Genomic DNA, 18,909 nt, shown 5'->3' with positions numbered 1-18,909 from the left:
ACATATACTTCAGCCCAGAGGATTTCATTCTACACATATTTTAAGCCATCATTTTCCTTGCAAGGGGAATTCTAATTCTGAAAGTAGAAAACTGAGCCGTTCGTCTTGCTAAAGCACAGGTGGGCAAAATGTCTTTTGTTGAGGACTGCATTGCTTCACGGGGGGTGGGGGGGTCATATTGACTGTGGGTGAGGCTGAAAACTGGTTGACAGGTCTAGAGCCCAAGGGGGCTGGATCACAAGTTATCTCTTCCTGCCTCTGAGCTGTTCCTACCGCAAGCGATTCACGTAGACCTGCCCCTCTGCCAGAAGCTCAGAGGGCAAGCAAAGCCATCCCAGCTGCCCTGCTGTTAATCGACTCAATGTTTTCCTCTACCCTCCTCATCTTTTTTTTTCCTTTTGTGCTATGCCTCTTTAACTAGCAAGCCTGCAGGTAAGGACTGCCTATTTTGTTGACTGTGAATCACTTTGGAAGCCTTTTGTAGCTGCAGTGCAGGTTGGAAATATTTTAAATAAATACGTAAACAAATAAAAGCAGAACATTAAGCAGAGAGCTGCAGGATTCTCTTTCTTCTGCTAAAGGAATAGTTTCATCCAGATTCAGCACCAGTTTGTGGCACCCTCAAGATATTGCTCAGTTCCTAGAACCACAGTAGGAATTACCACCAATGCCTGGCCATACACCCCAAAAGCTATATTCTGATAAGTGTTTACCAGCCAATATTCCCTCCCAACATTCTGTGCGGATAGCAGAAGCAGCAAAACGTGAGCTCTGAATTTCATCTTGAAGCCTGTTCCAACTTGACTCCATATCTTACTGTAACCTTTCTTTTTTTCACACAAAGAGACATGCATATTTTTTTCTAGATGTACACATCCATCTCCCATTGATTAAAGCAAAATTGTGCACATTTTAAAAGCAGGTCAATGTTTTTCCTCCACCCTCCCAATCTTCTTTTCCTTTTGTGCTATGCCTTTTTAGATTGCAAGCCTGCAGGCAAGAACTGCCTACTTTGCTGACTGTACAAAATCTTTGTACACATTTTCCAGATGTACACATGCTGCTAAACACCAGCTGGGCAGACTGTGACTCACAATGCAAGCTTAGAAACACAACAACTTCAATTGAACAGCATTAGAGTTTGGTCTGGAGGGAGTAAATCCCGATCAAAACCCAACTTAAATTAATTTCACACACGTTCCTAACTGCCTATTGGTCTCTTTTCCTTGCAGTGCCCACAAAGTAGTAATGTCCTGAGAGATTGGTATGAAATTAAAATAGTCACCACGCAGATGCTATTGCCATTCTCTACCGCTACTCATTGCTGAATAAACTCACCATGGGACTATTAATGCAGAACGGGCCCCACTATGATGCACCTGGACCCTTGGACCTGGACCTGGACTGCATTCACACTTGGGAATCTCTCTTCACACATGCACCGAAACACCGCAACACTTCCCCTCTCACTTCATGAGAAACTTGACCCTGCTGGAAGCTTCACGGGAGGCAGGACCAGAAGGGAAAATCAGGGACCAAAGCTGAAAGACCACCCTTCTTCTGCCAAGGGGAGAATGCAACTCTAGGGGTGCAGGGTGCCTAACCCTGATCTAAAAAAACGAGCCCTGGGACTCCCAGCTGCTCAGGGGGCGAGCGCGATTGTGGTGTTACTCAAGGTCAACCAAGCACAATGTTTATCGCAGTCCACAATGACCGACCGACGCTTCCCCTGGCTTCTCCGATCCTTCCCAGTCCCGCAAGCCACGCCACAGTCGAGATCCACGGCCGCGCTCTCGCACGTCAAGGCCGAAACTCACGCTACGACGACCGCCTTACCTCCCATCCAAAGTTTGTTTCCTTCAACGTGGCTCTTGGGAAGGCAAGATAAGGCCCAAATTTGTCCCCAGTCTCAATCTTCTTTTTGGTCCAAATACCCAGACCTGCCCCTGGAATAGAAGACTCCCTCAGTTCAAAGTCGGGCGGGATTGGAATGTCATCAGGGATGTAGACCGGAGCTTCGTACGGTGAGCCTTCCTTGGTGGGAAAAGGGGATGGAGGGCCAATGGGGATGGGGGACATCATGCTGTCTTCTGTCTCCTCCTCTTCACTCTCGCCCGCTAGGAGGTCTGCCTCTGTTTCATACATATTATTCACGATCTCGTTGTCACCTTTAAAAATAAGAAACAGAGAAGTATATGGAAATATTATCAGGGGCGCTTTGGAGGTCTCCCGTCTTCTGCCAAGGGGAGGAGGTTGGGTCCTGAAACAGGTGGGCCTACCGAACACGCTTCTCCCCACATACCGCCATCGCCTCAGACGCAGTGACTGTGTTCCCTCAGCCCACGAGGCGTGCTTACCACGGTGTGCCTGGCGTTCGCCATGGTCTGCCCAACACACAACCAAGGAGTTTCTATGTTATCACGCTTCCCATCCTCCTCGCTCAGTTCTCCAGCCGGTGGTATTGCATCCTAGCTGCCGTTGCACCTCAAAGTCAGTCCCGAGGTGCATCGGTCCCTGCCTGCGCCACCTGCCTTTTCCTCGTTGGTTCACACGTAGAGGCTGGGTGAGTGGAAAGGCTCCTGTGGTTTCCACTTCCTCCAGGGCACTGGTGCATAACAGGATCATGAAAAGCGCAGTCCTGGGTTTCGATAGCACAACAAGCCGTGGCGGAATGGGGAACAGTATGAGCAGTTGTTTCTGACTGTGGTTTCGAAAGAGCAGATTTACCATGGTGAACTGCTGTGACTGGGTTCAGACAACACCACAGGCCCAACAATGGTAAAAAAAATCCACCATGGCTCCTTGTGTTGTCTGAACCTGAAAGGGAAGCTTGGCTTCTCCCGTGACCTCAAAGCAAACCAGTGGCTATTCTTGCACTACTTTTGCTCTCCACAAGCATCAGGTTCCAGATTTCCAAGGACTTAATCAGTCATGCATAACTTCATTGATTTCTCACACCATCTGGGTGTCCCCTTTCCTTCTCAATCATATCATTCTCAAGTGCAAAGCTGGATAAACGGGTCTGCTAGTGAATATTTCTATTATTGTAACTATTGTAATGACATTCCTACTCCTCCTATTATTAAGAAGTTCATCACGGCCCACACACTTGTCTAAAATCATGCACTTGTCTCACACGTGTTGCCGTCAAGCTTGTACCGCTAAAACTTCAGAGAAAAGCAAAGACGCAGTGGGGATCTATAGATATATGACTCACAATATAAAATGGCCTATTTGCAACATACATGTCTGACTCATGTCCAGTTCTTAAGTGATCAAACACTTCCTGAGTTGAGTAGTCAAAGCTTCCTATTATGATCAAACTAGGAAACAATGGTTACCAGAATTGGAACAAACCTGGATCTTCAACTGACTTCAGATCATAGTTCCAGATCTTGGTTTCTTTCCAAGGTGGTAACAACAATTCCCCAAACCAGATATCTATCTATCTATCTATCTATCTATCTATCTATCTATCTATCTATCTATCTGCAGTTCAGGTTTGGCTAGGGCTTCCGGTCAAAGCCCAAGCATGGATTTGGTGCAGCTGCCCACTAAAAATGGCAAACAAACAACACACCATTCAAAATATTCAACTAACTTCATACAAGACTGGTGAGTCCCAGTCATTATTTTTCCAAACAAGGCATCCATTTAAGCCAGTGGGCTTTTAAAAGGTGGATCTCTTTTCTCCCCAGTGGGACTCCTATAATTTGACAAAACCCCATCCCAGGAAGAGCCTTGCTTATGACAAAATACCAGGGCAGGGCAGGGCAGGGCAGGGCAAGTATTTTGTACCAGCTCCAGAAAAAAAAGAAAAGAAAAAGATCCATAATCCGCTTCCAAGCAGAGCCCTTCAGGAACTATTTCAAATCCATTCTCCACACAGAAAACAAAACATCTCAAACCTTTAAAAAGTCATGTGGCTAAAACACTTATTTAATTTGGAAGCATTCAGAAGAATAATTATTAGTCTGCAAGTGGGAGGCCGTGTATTTTTTCTCTTCGACTGATTTGTGCCCTCTGCTCACAAAAGCTGAAACAGAAGAAAATGCGACTGTTTCCCGCATGCCTTGAAGTTTTTGCTGCTGGGCAGGGGGCAGGAGGACACCCCCAGAAAAGATTTGAATGGGACACGGGCAGCACAAAGGTGAATTGCCGGGCCGAATAATCAGCCGGTAGCTGACCGTGTCCCGTTACCAAAGGCAAGTCCCGTCCCGTTTGCAGGGTGCATGGAACCCTCAATGGAAAAACACTGCACAGAAGATGCTCAGCACCTTCCAGGATTGAACCTTGCATGGGCTCCTCTATTGCTACCTTTCAAAAATGCAAATATAGGGGCTAAATACCCATAATCTGGCAAAGTTGTTTTTCCCCCCACAGAACAATTAGGAAATTAGTGTGATTATTTTAGCAGGCTGCAAATTACCACACTTAACAGGATTGGGGGAAAGTGCCATTATTTGACATTCTCACTTACCTCTTTTTTTTTCTTTTGCTAAAATGCACACAAAATGGGGATTGCAATTCAATAAGGCCCTGACGATGGTGGAGTTAAAAAGAAAAGAATACAAAGGAATATACTGAATACCATCAGCGTCTTTGGGTGGATTTCTGCATAGTATGGTATTCTTAAAGGCATAGGACAACCCTCTTTTTGAGACCTGGAAACTCTATTTATAATAATAATTATTATTATATTATATTTTTGGGCAGGGAGGGCTTTGGGCTAATTGGTTGTCTCACGCAAGGAGAATCCATGGGAAGAGAGGCTGCTGAATCAGACCAGCTTCTGGCCTTGCGTTCCATTTATCACGGTGGTCATCTGGATGCCTCCAGCATGTCCGCAGCTTGGGCATGAAGTTCTCAGTCCTGCTGCTCCACAACACCTGGTATTGTGGCTGAAAGAGGGATGCCTTAGATGGGATTTCCCTCCATACCTGCGACTCATCTCCTTTCCACACTGGTCTTGGTCTCTGAATCTATTTCCAGGGCTCACATGCTAAAAGACAGGGATCTGTTAGTGGGTCTGAAGGTTACCTGAAGGAGCGTCTCCTGCCCTCTGTGCCTGCCCACCCCCCCCCTTAAGATCTGGGGCAGAGGCCCTTCTCCAGGAGCCCTCCTTGAAGGAGATTAGGAGGGCAACTACCCGGAGAAGGGCCTTCTCTGTGGTGGCACCCCGATTGTGGAATTCACTACCCAGAGAGGCTCGCTGGCGTAGTCACTTTATTCTTTTCTGTGCCAGGCTAAAACCTTGTTATTTTCCCAATATTTTAAGACTTGATTGTTTGAATGTGGGATTGTATTGTTGATTGGAAAATTCTGATTAAGATGCTGTGTTTTATTTTATTGTGTCTTATGGGTAAACCGTCCTGAGACCACGGTAAGGGACGGTCTAAAAAAAAAAAGTTTTAAACACATAAATAAAATCTGCCCTGTGATCTTATGGCATTTCACAGACGAAAATAAGGATGTGGTTATGTGCCCATAATACGCATAGTCTCATTGCAAGCATGGGACAGAGGCACCCTGTCCGAGGTGAACTGGTCACCTGGCATCGCCCTTTGTGCATGTCAACCCTTATTCCCACCCATCCCATTTCAGAATTCATGTGAGTTTTTTTTTACAAATACACATAAAGTGCATCAGTAAAGGGATGCTGGTCGGTTATAGCCCAAGAACACACCCAAGAAGTTATGGATTTGCTCTCCAGCTGAAGCTTCCATCGGTGGAAAGAAAGCAGAAATTTCCGGTAGTTCCCTTGCCTGCTTGCAGCTTTTTCTTCCTCCTTTCCCTCAAACTCTGTTCTGGGGGGTTGGCAGATCCATTGGACGGGATGAGAGATGGCACGGGGCATGTACGTTATCAAGGATTGTATCTCCACTCTTTCTGTTCATGCAAGCCCCTTATGGATCCCAGGGCCTTCCATTAACTGAGGGACACCAGCCGGATTCCATCTACATGCCTCTTGAGGCTTTTTCTCTCCAAGTGCGCATCTTAAAACATGTTGCAAGACAGATTGTGACCCAGAGCTGCACTGGAATATTTGGGAAGTGTGAACACAGGGGGATAATCTGCATGTTAGTCCTGTTGGTGTGGATCAGGTCAATCGGTATTAGAATTTTTAAAGATAGAATCCCTTCAGCAATCCTTCCACTTTTGCCCTGCTTGGACATATTTCTTAAGGCCATTTTCTGCCTACTGAGGAAAATAGAGATGGACCCTTAAGAATCTGATGCTGGAAGAGTAAATCCTCATGTTCTAAGAGTTAATCCTCATGTTCTAAGAGTAAATTCATTCTTTGAAGGCCAATTCTTTGGAATGCAAGTGTCACCAACCTCACAGAGGTGGTAATGCTCTGCTAGATGGGGACCTAAAGAGCCCAGTGAGGACTGACCAGGCTAAGCTATTAGGGAGCATAACAGAGAATCGAGGTGGAAGGGAATGGAGCATCTAGGGAAAGGGTACAGTTGGCTGGCTGGCTGGCCGACTCTGAACAAGGATGCAATCCTTTGGCAACCTACTAGCAGCTCCATGAAATGCGACATACGAACAACAGAAGAACGCATCCAGATATGAGCATCCATACCAAGGAAGACAGAGGTGGTAGACAACGGGTTGGGGGAAGAGAGGGCCACTAAATTAAAAACCAGCCATATTATAAAATACCATGGAAAAGTCAGATCTGGTCCTAAGCTGGACCCAGAATGCAAACAGCAATATCTCCCCTCTCCACTGGGTTGCCAAATCCTCCCTCTCCTTGCTCGAGAGCATCTCCTCCTGGACCAGAAGGTTCTGGTTCTCACCAGTCCATAACACATGCCAGTGCCACCTCCTCTTCTTCTAGCTCACCTTCACGGTCTGAGCTCAGAGGTCGAGCCTTCTAGCCCAAAACGCTGTACTTTGAATGAAGCAGACTCAGGTCCTTTGTCCCCCTGGAGCAGACCAAGGACCAACCCCTGGTCCATCATTCTAGGATGGCGAAGACAGGGATGGAATTACTTGGCACGGAAAGTAGGGCATTCTGTTTCTACTCCTCATTACTCCAACGTACTGCTTCTCACCCCTTTATCCCAACACAGGACCAAATTTGAAAGGGTGTCCTGAGAAACGGGCAAGAAAGAAAAAGAGAGGCAGCGAGACCTTGGCCAACAGATGGAAGGATGTGACCGTGTGCATACAGGATCACTGTCTGGACTAGAGAGAAAGAAGAGCCTTACCTTCTCTCCATTCTGCCATCGGTCATAGTCCCCCATTTCTTTTATACCCTATTCCCCTCCCCTTCCCCAGAATAACAATCCAACAACCGCCACTTTGTGGACTGTGCAGCAATGTAAGGGACTCCTAGCGAGAATATTAATGGTTGACCTCTGATGTAATTGGAGTGGGGGGGGGGGCTGCACCCAGCCAAAATTGCAGTTTTCACTTCAGCGTGGAAAGGCATTTTGTGCTGCCAAATAGGAGAAGAGCAGTTATAACAGCAGGGCTCGGCTTTAAGGAATGACTTTCATCCCTCTTATATTCTCAAAATGGGCTTCAGGTCGCTCAGAAAGATCCCCTCCTCTCCTTCTGAGGCGTTGTAACATTTCTACTGACAGTCGTTGCTCAGGATTATGGAAGGGCAGGAATTTGGTGTTTGTGTTCCGAGGAAATGCATATATAGGTTATGAGTGTTTCTTCAGGGGAGAGCACGAAAGAAAAGGGCCATCTTGCTTATGCAAACATGTCCCCAGAAACAAGCCTTTCAGCGCATTATATACCCTAATCCTGAAAATACTTGTGGCTAGAGTAAATGTTTCTCCTCCGGATATTAGCAAGTCAAATTATTTTCCACTCTATGATTAGCTTCTTTGGCGTTTATGAGCAGCAATTCCAACCGAGCTGAGAAGGGGAAGTTGAGTTTAAGAGCAGAGAGGGCAAGTCACAAAGAGGGGACTTGACACGGCAGAGGGGAATCAAAGTGGCAGCCCCAGGCTTCTGACAGCATCGTTTTGGGCCTGAAGGACACCCAGCGATGGGCACAGAAATGCGTGGCAACCTGCCTAAGAAATATCACTAGGCTTCTAGAAACCATTTTCTTTCTTCTCCCCATAATTCTGCATCGGCGTCTCCCTCGAGGCTCTACTGCAGGATGGCGCTTGCTGGCAAACCGAGAAATTCATAGAAATGAAACGAACAACAATGAACCTCATCCCATGGTATGGGGTTTGCTTGCGCGGTTGGCTTTGCCAGCCTTCTGAAAGACCCGCACTTCACCAGGAGACCCACTGCCAATTTTCTGGCGCTGAGTCCTCTCTCTCTGGCTGTCTTCTCCAAGCCAGAGTAGGGTTGGGAGCAAACTAGGTGCAGGTTGGTGGAAAGATTCGGAAAAAGCAAATGAACCACCACAGAGAGGAGGTGGAGGACAGGTGAGAGACCAGGTGGCTGAGTCCTACTATGTCCACCCAAGCAGACTGGCCTTATCTGCACAGAAATACTAGGTGCTGAGGGAGAAGGCTGAGCTAGATCCCTCACCCCATGGAGGACCATACAGAGAGGACATTTGGTCATGAATTGTCCACCCGCAGCATCAAGCACTGTGGCTGAGACAGAGGCAGGTTACTTCAGCGGCTGCAGAAGAAGGTGTTAGCCTTCTGCCAGATAGAATATGGTGGAGGGAGGGAGGGAGGGAGGGAGGGAGGGAGGAAGGAAGGAAGGAAGGAAGGAAGGAAGGAAGGAAGGAAGGAAGGAAGGAAGGAAGGGACACTGGAGGGCTTTACAAAGAAAGTAGCAACACTTGTGACTTGCCGCACCTACACACACAAAAGAGGACACAGCCTCACATAAAATTTCCATTTGAGCTTGAAGGGCTTTTGACCCACGGGTGTGGGGGAAGCTTGTGCAAACGTGCTCAAAATATGCGCACACATTTGGGGTTGCAAACGGCCTCTCTAGCACAATTTGGACAAATTGCGATTTACGCGAATTGTGCAAATTTCTGCAAGGGGGGTGAATTTGCGCAATTTTGGGGCAACTCATGAGATCCGAGTTCTTGACGCGCTTTGCATAAGTGGTATGGGATCCGCCTCTTCCTTTCACTGCTCGCGGATACCCTCTCCAGCCACCGTGAATTTTCTGCCAATTCGTTCAAAAGGTGTGCAAATGCCCTGCCTCTGCTCCATCGCTTGCATAAATTTGAGTCATAGAACATAGTAACAAAGCAAGCCAGAAGGGGCTTCCTGGGCCATCCAGTCTGACCCCCGGCTCCAGGCAGCTCTGCTCATGTAATCCCCAACATGCACAAATTGTATACTGGATCCCTGCATTTTCCTTAAAATCCCCCTTTTTGGGATAAAGGCAGAAATCGTGGCCTATTTAAAAAAAAATGGGCTGGCTCAATTCACATCAGGTCAAATCAATGCAGGTCTGATGGAAAGGAATCCATGGAGCCAAGATAAAAAATTCACTCATTTTTCACCCTGATCTTATTTCTCTCACACCCTTAAACCCATTCAGACGTAATCCCTGTTGAAATACCTTGTTTCCAGGTACACCTGTGCAGAATTGCAGTTTTACTGCAACCTAACTACTGCTGCAATATTCAATAAACTTCACTCTCATTAACCCGTCCCATCCAGCAGTCCCAGTAACAATAATATTTAACACTTACATAGAGTTTTCAAACTGTTCTCTAAATACTGCAGGTGGGCCTGTTTAGGGGACCACATTCCCTCCCAGACCCTCCACACGACCTACAAGACCCCCCTCCCCCTGCAAATTGCTGAAATTGGATGACGCAACAAATTGCATGACTTAAGCTTGTTACCCTTCTGGCAGCTACAAAGGACCAAAAGGGCCAAATTTAGCGTGCAAGCATAAGTGGGCTCTCCCTGACCCCTTGGGATACTTTTTCTTTTTCTTTAAATGTGGGCAGGGCCCATCAGGAGCAATGGGGCCAAATGTTGTTCACCTCCCCCATACATTATCGTCTTTGCAGTCCTTACAACAGCCCTGCAAGGGAGGCGCAAATCATCCCCACACTGCTTGCGGCTATCTTTCTGCTGATTATGCTCACAGGGTTACTGGGAGGAGAGGAGGACTAAATTCCCGTGATCCTGAGAAAGTTAATAACCTGAAAAACGGATGGCCTGGGCCTGTCTGTGGAAAGTCTTTAGTCCAGGCATGTTGAGGGATTGTAAACAATCTCCCCCATTCTTTTTGAAACAGCAGCCTTGAGAGGTAGGCTAGGCTGGAGTATTCTGGGTAGGTTTTATGGCTGTGTGGGCATTTGAATTCACATGTTCCTGGTTCAAGAGGAAGGTAAACCAAGAAAGGCATTAACAGAGATGATGGATGGTGACAATGAAGACTGAGGAAAGGGAAAACACAGGTAAAAAAGAAATTAAGTAATTCAATACAAAGAAAGTATTTTGAGGCCAGGAGATCTGAGTGGAAATCTTACAGTTTCTTTTCCTCTGAAAGGCAACCCAGTGGTACTTACTTTTGAGTGGAGAGGTGAAACAAGTATCCAGAGAACAGAGCCCTTTCCCCTTTTATCAACTGCGCAGAAGGGGGGAATTTCAGCAGGTACAGTTTGCCATGGGTAAGTAATCAGTAAGCTTATAAAACAAAGGCATTAAATAAAAACACAGAAACAGAGCAAGTCAGAAGGGGTCTCCTGGGCCATCTAGTCTGACCTCCGGCACTGCCAGCTCCGCTCACGACATGCCCACCATGTGCATGTCAGAAAAACCAGAAACAGGAATTTTTTCAAAACATTTCCACAGAGGTTGGTGAAAACGGAACGCTTTCCGGAGAAGCAACGAAACTTGCTTTGGGACTCCATTCTTTGTGACCGAATGGAGCACACCCAAATTTCTCTGAGCTGTCAGCTTCCAATGTCAGAGGTTTCTTTTCCCCCACTTGGACCAGAATGATTTGGAGATGAATCATTTTGGCTAAGGGTGATGCATTCAGAAGAGCACAAGGAAGCGGAGAATGCTTTCACTTTCAGGAAAACACAGTGGGGGAGAAGAACCCGTTGCCCCATCTTTGGAGTCCCTTTGAGAAAAGAGTTTCCACAGCCGTTCAGTGCTATTTAAGACACGTCTCTGAAATTCCTCTGCCATTCAGCGCCACACAGAAATGCAAAAAAGATCTCACCTATTCCTCATTACAGAAATGAAGTCGGTGCTTGGGGAAGAGACATGGGAATGGAGCTGAAATCAGAAGGAAGGGGCTACAAGCACCACTGAGGATGTCTTGACTTAAAACCCCCAAAGCAGATCTAAACCAAGTTCTGCAACACGAAACATAGAAACGTAGAAACACAGAGCGAGTCAGAAGGGGTCTCCCGGGCCATCTAGTCTGACCCCCGGCTCCAGCCGGCTCTGCTCACGCCACGCCCACCATGCGGCCCTTTGCAAAGTCAAAAGTCATGCACAGTATGCAAATGAAAACATGCTTTTTCCCATCACTGATTTAGCACAGTTCTAAGCATTGCAATATTCTGCTTGTGACATTCACGGGAGGCACAGTTTCCTGGATATTTCGCAGATTCATAAGTAGGGAAAAGGTTTTGTGGAGGGGGAGCAATGTGAAGAACAGAGTCACTGTTGTGAGGGTGGCAGAGTGCTGGGCCGGGGATCTGGGGGACACGGGTTCAAGTTCCCATTCAGCCTTGAAGCACAGCAGGGAACTTTGGACCAGCCACTCTCTCAGCCCGGCCTACCTCACAGGGTTGGTGCTGTGGGGATAAAACGGAGAAAGAGAAACTTGCAAGATAGCTTAGGCTCCTTGCCAGAGGAATAAAAACAGGATATAAATGCATGGAAAGGATAAAGATAAGGATATGGATTATAATTACTATTTATTCATTTATTTATATTGCAATTTATAGCCTTCCTTTTTCCTACAAAGGGCTCAAGGCAGCTTACATCATTCTCCTCCTCCATCTTATCCCCACAACAACAACCTTGTGAGGTAGGTTGGGCTGAGAGTCTGTGACTGGCCCAAGTCACCCAGTGGGCTCCATGGCTGAGCGGGGACTCGAACCCAGATCGTCTGAGTCCCAGTCCCACGCTCTTAACCACGACACCACACTGGCTCTCCAATTTATTATAATAATAAATTGCCACGGGAGAGCATAGGACAGTCAAAGGGTTTCTCAGATTCCCAGCTAGAAGGTCGGAAAATTGCTTTGTCCTCACATCTGTGCTTAGACAACCACCCCAGTGCAGTTGGTGTGGACAGAACTGAGCCAGCGAAGCAGCTGGACGAGCAACTTTGGAGGTGTTCCAGGAACTCTGTCCTGGTGGCACCTCGGCTGCCATCTCTCTCTGCCCAAAGCACCACCCTTAGGCAGCCAAAAATTGGTGGACTAAGTGCTTTGCAGAGTGAGGAAACCAGGGAGGCAAACATTGCCCTGCTGCTCCCATATGATCTAAAATGCCCGCAATATAAATGCAATCGATTCTTTAATTAATACTCGGAGTTTTGCATGCTACAAGTTTCCCCGGAGAATTCATCTGGAGTCTACTTTTGGCCTTTCGCCGTATGTTTACCCATCAGTTCCTTATATGCCTGTTTCTAAATTAATCTCCAGTCCTTTCCAAAACCATTCACACACAAATTCATATTTGCACGCCTATTTTAAATGCATGGGATATTTTTCAAGGTACGCATTACTAATGTCTTCTCCTAAAATATATCTATGCTTCACATATATTTTAGCATGTTCTTTGAGTGGAGCAATGCACCAGAACATACCGCAAGAGTGAAAACCATTGGATGACTAAGGGGCAAAGTGTGCGTACGTCCAGGCGATCCAAATCAGGTGAAATTTGTCCTGAAAGTTGGAAAGATGAAGGATACCTATTAGGGACACATTTGTAGCAGTTCCCCACTGCAGTACTTATAGTAACAGCAATTGTCCCCCAATAGTCTATCTGACGCAACTGCTGTACATAAGATGGCAGGGTGTATACTTGAGCGTGCAAGAGGGCACATTGTAAGCTGCCCCGAGGCTTCGGCAAATGGGGCGGCATAAAAATGTTTTAATAAATAAATAAATAAATTGTGTGGCTGTCGCCTACAGTCAACACACATCTGTCCACATTTTCTCCAACCCAGTTTGTAGATTTCCCAAGAAAAGAGGATCCAGGAGGATGCCAGTGCGGGCAACTTGACCTTCTCTTCAGTATGTTTATCCTGCAGAAAAGCTGCTTGAAGGAGTATATGATAGCCGTCCTTCAAACATCTGATGGGTTGCCATAGAGTGCAGGAGCATCCGCTCCCTTCTCTGTTGCTCCAGAAGGCAAGACTAGGAATGATGGATGGAAATTGCAGACAAGAAGATTTTCGCTGCAGTTTAGGAGAAGCTTCTCTGTGGAAATGCAAAGGCAGGACAGATAGATGGGCTGCTATGCGAGGCGATGGCTGTGCTTAAGAAGAGGCCAAGACACCCATCAAGAGTTGTGCAGTTGTAAGTTGTAAATTATAGGTGCTGCCCACCCACTGAGCAGAGAACTAAAATTAGACTAAGACGACTCTTTCTAGCAAGGAATTCTAATAGATCTTGTTGGTTTCAGGAAAGACCCTATTCTTCATAGCAACTTATCACACTGGAATAATGTTATTAGGAGTGGTCATTCGTTCAAGAAAAGGAAACCAATGTGCTTTCACTCCATTAACATTTGTCTGAAGGCAAAATCAAACTAAGCAGAAAACTGCATGTCTTTGTTTTCATTTTTCACGGTCATTTTTATTTTTTTCACCATGATTCCTTCTCAGCTCTCACTGAAATTGGACAAATGTGATGTCATGAGGAAGAGGTCTAGTTCTGGAAAATAGTGTGTTATTTGGCGAGCCAAACATCAAAGGGAGGTTTCCTTGGAAAAGAGTCGCGGGTACTGAGAAAGTTAACCTCTTTAATTGTCTCTAAAATGAAGACTCATTGTCCAATTTCTCTGAAATTTGGCCAGTCCAATTCCCTTCTGCAATTATGGAAAGCAGACAAATTCCATTTCAGCTGGACAGGAATGCAAGAGTTACTGTCAGCAGAAGGCAGAGAAGGGCTTCATCAAACCGATTGAAAAATTAAAATGGTAAATCAAGAACAATGAAAATGAAAGCAAGATGAACCAAAAGCAGCTTCAGGCATTAAAACCAAACTAGGTCTTTCTTTAACCCTTCTGAAACCATAAACCTTTCTGAGAGCATTTGCTATAGAATGCTCTGCAGAAACTTTAAATAAATAAACAAATACTGCACATTTCTTAACTTCATTCAAGTTGGACCAGACGCTGACAAGTCACCTTAAGAAAGAATGTAAACTCCCAGGAAAAGAGGGGGTAAATCTAATAAAGAAAATCTGCATTATTCTGAAATCCATTTATTAAAAGCATGAAATCCAATGTTCTGCCCTAAAGTTCAAATAAATAAATAAATATATAAATTGATCCATTTATCAGAGTGTGTGTTTGTGTGTGTGTGTGTGTGAGAGAGAGAGAGAGAGAGAGAGAGAGAGAGAGAGAATGCAGCAGTATCAGGAATTTTTCTGATCGTCATCATCATAGCCATCATAATCTCTATACTACCCCTCTAGGCAATTTATACAATTTACTTTCAGAAATAAAAACTTTGTTAATCATATATTGTTAATTCATATGGGTGTCTAAAAAGCATCAGTCTAAGATAGGAAAACTGGAATGAGTAGGGCACAAGTCACTGTCGCCTCGAACAATGCAAAAATAACCTTTAAACATTATGTAAGAAAGGTTGCATTAGTTTTGAGGGGTGGGGAGAGAGAGACGTTCCATGTGCCTTCATTTTCTAAAGATTAAATTAAGGTGTTTTCTTATATTAAAAGGATTTCTGCTGGTGGAATGGATACTAAATCCCGTAACAATATTTCAAAGTGTTTCTTAATACACACTTTCCCCTTAGTAAAACCAGCAGGGAAAGTGTCCAAATACCTCCTTTTTAAATGCCGGTATTATATTTCTTGTAAAAGTTGAGTTCAGCCAGGCATCAAATATATTTCAACACAGAACTCTATTAGAATCATTAAGTGGATGTCGCTGTCCAGAGCAAAGTGTTATTGACTGCTTCTTACTCAACTTTCTCTCCATATTGGGGTCACCAACATGCAAGCTGTGTCCAAGTCTGGTAGGATTTAAACTCAGTTTAATATTAATCCACCCTCCAAGTTCTAGTTTTGAAAAAGGAAACAGAAATGCTTAGGTTCGTTTGGGTTTTTAAATGATTATAAAGGACTCAAGCAAAACCCTGGTTCTAAATGAAGTTTGGTAAAGTCTGGAGTGACCACATGTTTGTAGGGCGAGCACCTCACTGAATGCAGTGGGACTACTTCTGAGTAAACTTGTCCAGGGCTACACTGCATGCCAATCTGCTGGAGATGCAGAGAGTTGATTCAGAGGAAATAATTTCTAATAAATTTGGCTCACTCAAGCCATACGTAACTCCTTCTCATTGTGCCCTTTCCCCTCTTCTTGTAAAGGTGACTATCTTGGACCTAAAAGATAATGCAAATCAATACATTGCAGGATACATGAGTCCCACTGACTTCAGTAGGTCTTACACCCGAGTAAGATGACAACCTTAGATGACATTCCTGTACATTCTTATTTGGAATAAGTCCAAGTGCAGCCAGTGGGACAGATCCCAAAGCGTTCTGTGAAGGACTGTGTCATAAGGCTACAATCCCATATAAACTGGAGCAAGCACAGCTGCACACAATGAGCCTTCCCTGTGTGTAGTTATGGGTAGGATTACACAGTTTGTGGGATCAAATCTCAGAGGACCAGCAGAGCCAAAACATCACTCACATTGTGGTCAAAGGAAAGGCACTGTACTTTTCAGGATCTGTCCACATTTTCCACATGGGAATGGACGATAACAATACTGGCCTCCCTCACAGAGATGCTGTTAGAAGTACTAGGGTAATATATGTGAACAATCTAAAGCACCACACAAACAAGCTGCTGAACTAAAGTTTAAATGCAGTCAAGTTTTTATTTATCCAAAAATATAAATATAATTGTAAATCTATCTATCTATCTATCTCCAGGTATCTATAGGAGTGTGCGTGTGTCCAAAATTGCAAAGTCTAATGCATAATTAGCTAGCTAACTTCTCCAGCAATTTCCCAGAAGATTCTCTGCTGAGAAAGACCAGCTTGGTTAAAACTGTGGTCTAATTCATCTAGGTGCTTAAAGGAAGCACGGAGCTTCGGACAACTGGAAGGAGCTAGGGACACGTCCCTCGCTGGCTCCCCACTTGGACTCCAGTGCTCTGATCTGTTATTGTGCGGTGAATTGTAGGACAAGAATTTGACTGAACATCCTCTGTCCATCCCCTGAATTCTGCAATACCCCAAGCAGATCCAGAATGCTTCAAAGCGGAAATTAATTTAGGGAAGGGTGAACTTGCAAAAAGGAAGAAAGACGGCAGTGCCACTAGAAATTACTGGATGTTGCATGAACAAGAATCCTTTGGGAAGGACCACAAAAAGGCTGACTTTTGCAAAAGAGGCTGCAAACAGATAAATGGAGCGAAATATCTAAAGGAAGACCCAGTGGCCGTCAGTCAAGTCTCCATGCCATGATGAAAATGGATGCATTTTACAGGTTTTTCCAAGTTCCCATTTTGGAACAAACATGAAAAGTTACAGAAACACACACGAGAGAGAGAGAGAGAGAGAGAGAGAGAGAGAGAGAGAGAGAGAGAGAGAACCCATGCTATTTTCTTTCCAAGTGCTGTTGTGTCAGCTTTGATAAAAGCATGGAAAAAGTTTCCAGTTCAGTGAGAAGTTCTTTCAGGTGGAAATGTAAGAAAATAATAGAATGGGAAAGAAAAGCGAAGGGAAACCGAGAGAGAGAGAGAGAGAGGAGGAGGAGAAGGAGGAAAAGTGGAGGGGGGGGGGCAGAGATGCAATGTAACAAAAATTTGGAGAAATTATTCTTCCCCAAGGGAGGAAATTTTAAACTTTGTCTTTCCTCCATTACAAGTAAAGATGCCCCTCCCTGCGATTACACACACACACCCCAAGCGATGTTTTCAGATCCCAGACCCTCAAACTTTTGAAAAACGAATAAAGAATTTGCAGCGCTCCGCAAGAGAGCCTGAGTTGGGAATTCGTATCCCTGCCAAGGGAACACATGAGCGCTGTTGTCAGGGTCTCATTGTCATTCCCCTCACTGCCGGCTCCCCGGGGTCCTAAGCAGGGCTCTTGGCACTTTTAACATCGTGGATTAATAGCGTGGTGCAGGGGGTGGAGAACAGACCCTTCTGCAAACACACTATAGTAATATTAATAAAATCATCTTCATCTTTACTTCTGAATGTGTGATGCACAGACACAGACACTCGGTTCTGGGTGGAAAATGGAGGGGCCTGGCACCAGAATTCAGGGATGGTGCCCACAAGCCTCGCAGAATAAAAGGGGAATCGGAGGATAAATGCTAGGCAGAGCGTGGAGCCGTGAGGTGGATGTCAAAAGCAAAACTCTTTCTCAAGGAGGAAGGGATACATTTTAATGTAAGAATGCGGGGCAAGTCTTTTTGCCAAGAGCAACCCGGCCCCCTCTCCTTCCAACCTTACATTTTCCCTCCATCTTCCTGCAAACGAAAGGGTTGCGTAAAAGGAATTCAAGTCTTCTGCCCCAATACTTTTTCTTGCTGCCGGCTCACTTCATCGCTGACATTAGCTTCAGCAGGAGTCGCCCTGTTCAAATGATTACAGCGCTTTTGACGCCAAAATATGCATTTGTGAGAAAGAAATTCTCAGAGCTCAGGGCTACTGACAAAAGTTCTCATTTATATTCTCCTAATTCATCTCCCATCCACACAGCACTTTCTGCTGGACTTGGAGATGTGCTGAATTGTTGCAAGCAGCTTCCCTTGAAGACAAGCAAGAGTCCAACTATACCTTGCCCGGTCTAAGTGCAGAACAAAAATGGGGAAACAATCTCGAATTCAGAAAGCTGGATTTGAGCTCTGTAATATCCCTGCATAACCGACTTGTGTGAAAGTGAACTTGGGGCCAAGCGGTGGCCGAGGATCTCCATGGTGGAGCCCTGCTGAATCCATGCTAAATTCAAGGCTCAGTCCCGGGCCTCTCTGATTAAAGTAGAATCGAGGGTCTAAAATGGAATTGGAGGGAAAGCCTTTCTCTGCCATACTGACCAAACAGAAAGAAAGCTGATCCAATCCAAGGTTCCATCGCCACCCGTCAGAAGTTTATTATTATTATTATTATTATTATTATTATTATTATAACATTTCTATGCCACCCCTTGCCGAAACCTCGGGGCGGAGCACAGGGGAAGCCCAACTGCCAGGGTTGGAGCATGGATCTTCTTGCTATTTTTTATTTTTTATTATTTTTAAGATTTATTTTCTTCCAACTTGGCCCAAGGACCCTCTGAATGGATTATTCCGATATTCTGTCTTCATCCAGGGCAGTGGAGGACCCTCCAACCTCCCATAAAGTCTGAACATGACCGATGTTCAGGAATAGGGGTGTTTTGCCCAAAACTTACTGAGGGGATGAAGATGCCTATAACCAACCTTGTGTTTAATTGTGGCTGAAGATGGGGACGTCTGAGGGATCTGTCTATGGGTGGAAAACATGGATGCCCTGGCCTCAGATCCTCAGGCGCTGGTCTGTTTGGCCAAGATCCAGAATCCAAGTTCCTGGCCAGTGCACCTCACATTTGTGGGGTCTCGCTGGGAATTGAGCTTCATGCCCTGTGCAAGCAGCAGCCAAACCAGATTGGATGTGGGATTCTTGTGTGTGAGGGGCCACCAGAAAAGCAGCCCCACTGACCAGTGCAGCTGACAGAGTTGCTGGTTGATGGACTTCCTCCTGGCCAGTGTGCTTTGGAAGACCAGGCTGAGCACAAAAGGA

At 45.4% G+C, this 18,909-nt stretch overlaps 1 protein-coding gene across 3 annotated transcripts in view; it reads right to left on the bottom strand.

Moving 5' to 3' along the window:
* The window catches only part of PRDM16 (PR/SET domain 16), a 473,609-nt gene that overhangs the window by 295,989 nt on the left and 158,711 nt on the right, over window positions 1–18,909 (bottom strand). For all 3 annotated transcript variants that reach the window (XM_044445479.1, XM_044445481.1, XM_044445480.1), the window contains exon 2: window positions 1,837–2,168. In XM_044445479.1, coding sequence (XP_044301414.1) covers window positions 1,837–2,168 — 332 coding nt within the window. The remainder of the gene's footprint in view (window positions 1–1,836; window positions 2,169–18,909) is intronic.

Source organism: Varanus komodoensis, unplaced genomic scaffold (genome assembly GCF_004798865.1).
Source record: "Varanus komodoensis strain SLA01 unplaced genomic scaffold, ASM479886v1 scaffold48, whole genome shotgun sequence".
NCBI classification, from domain to species: domain Eukaryota; kingdom Metazoa; phylum Chordata; class Lepidosauria; order Squamata; family Varanidae; genus Varanus; species Varanus komodoensis.
The sequence above is the reverse complement of the archived record's forward strand: the minus strand, read 5'-3'. Positions and strand labels throughout refer to the sequence as shown.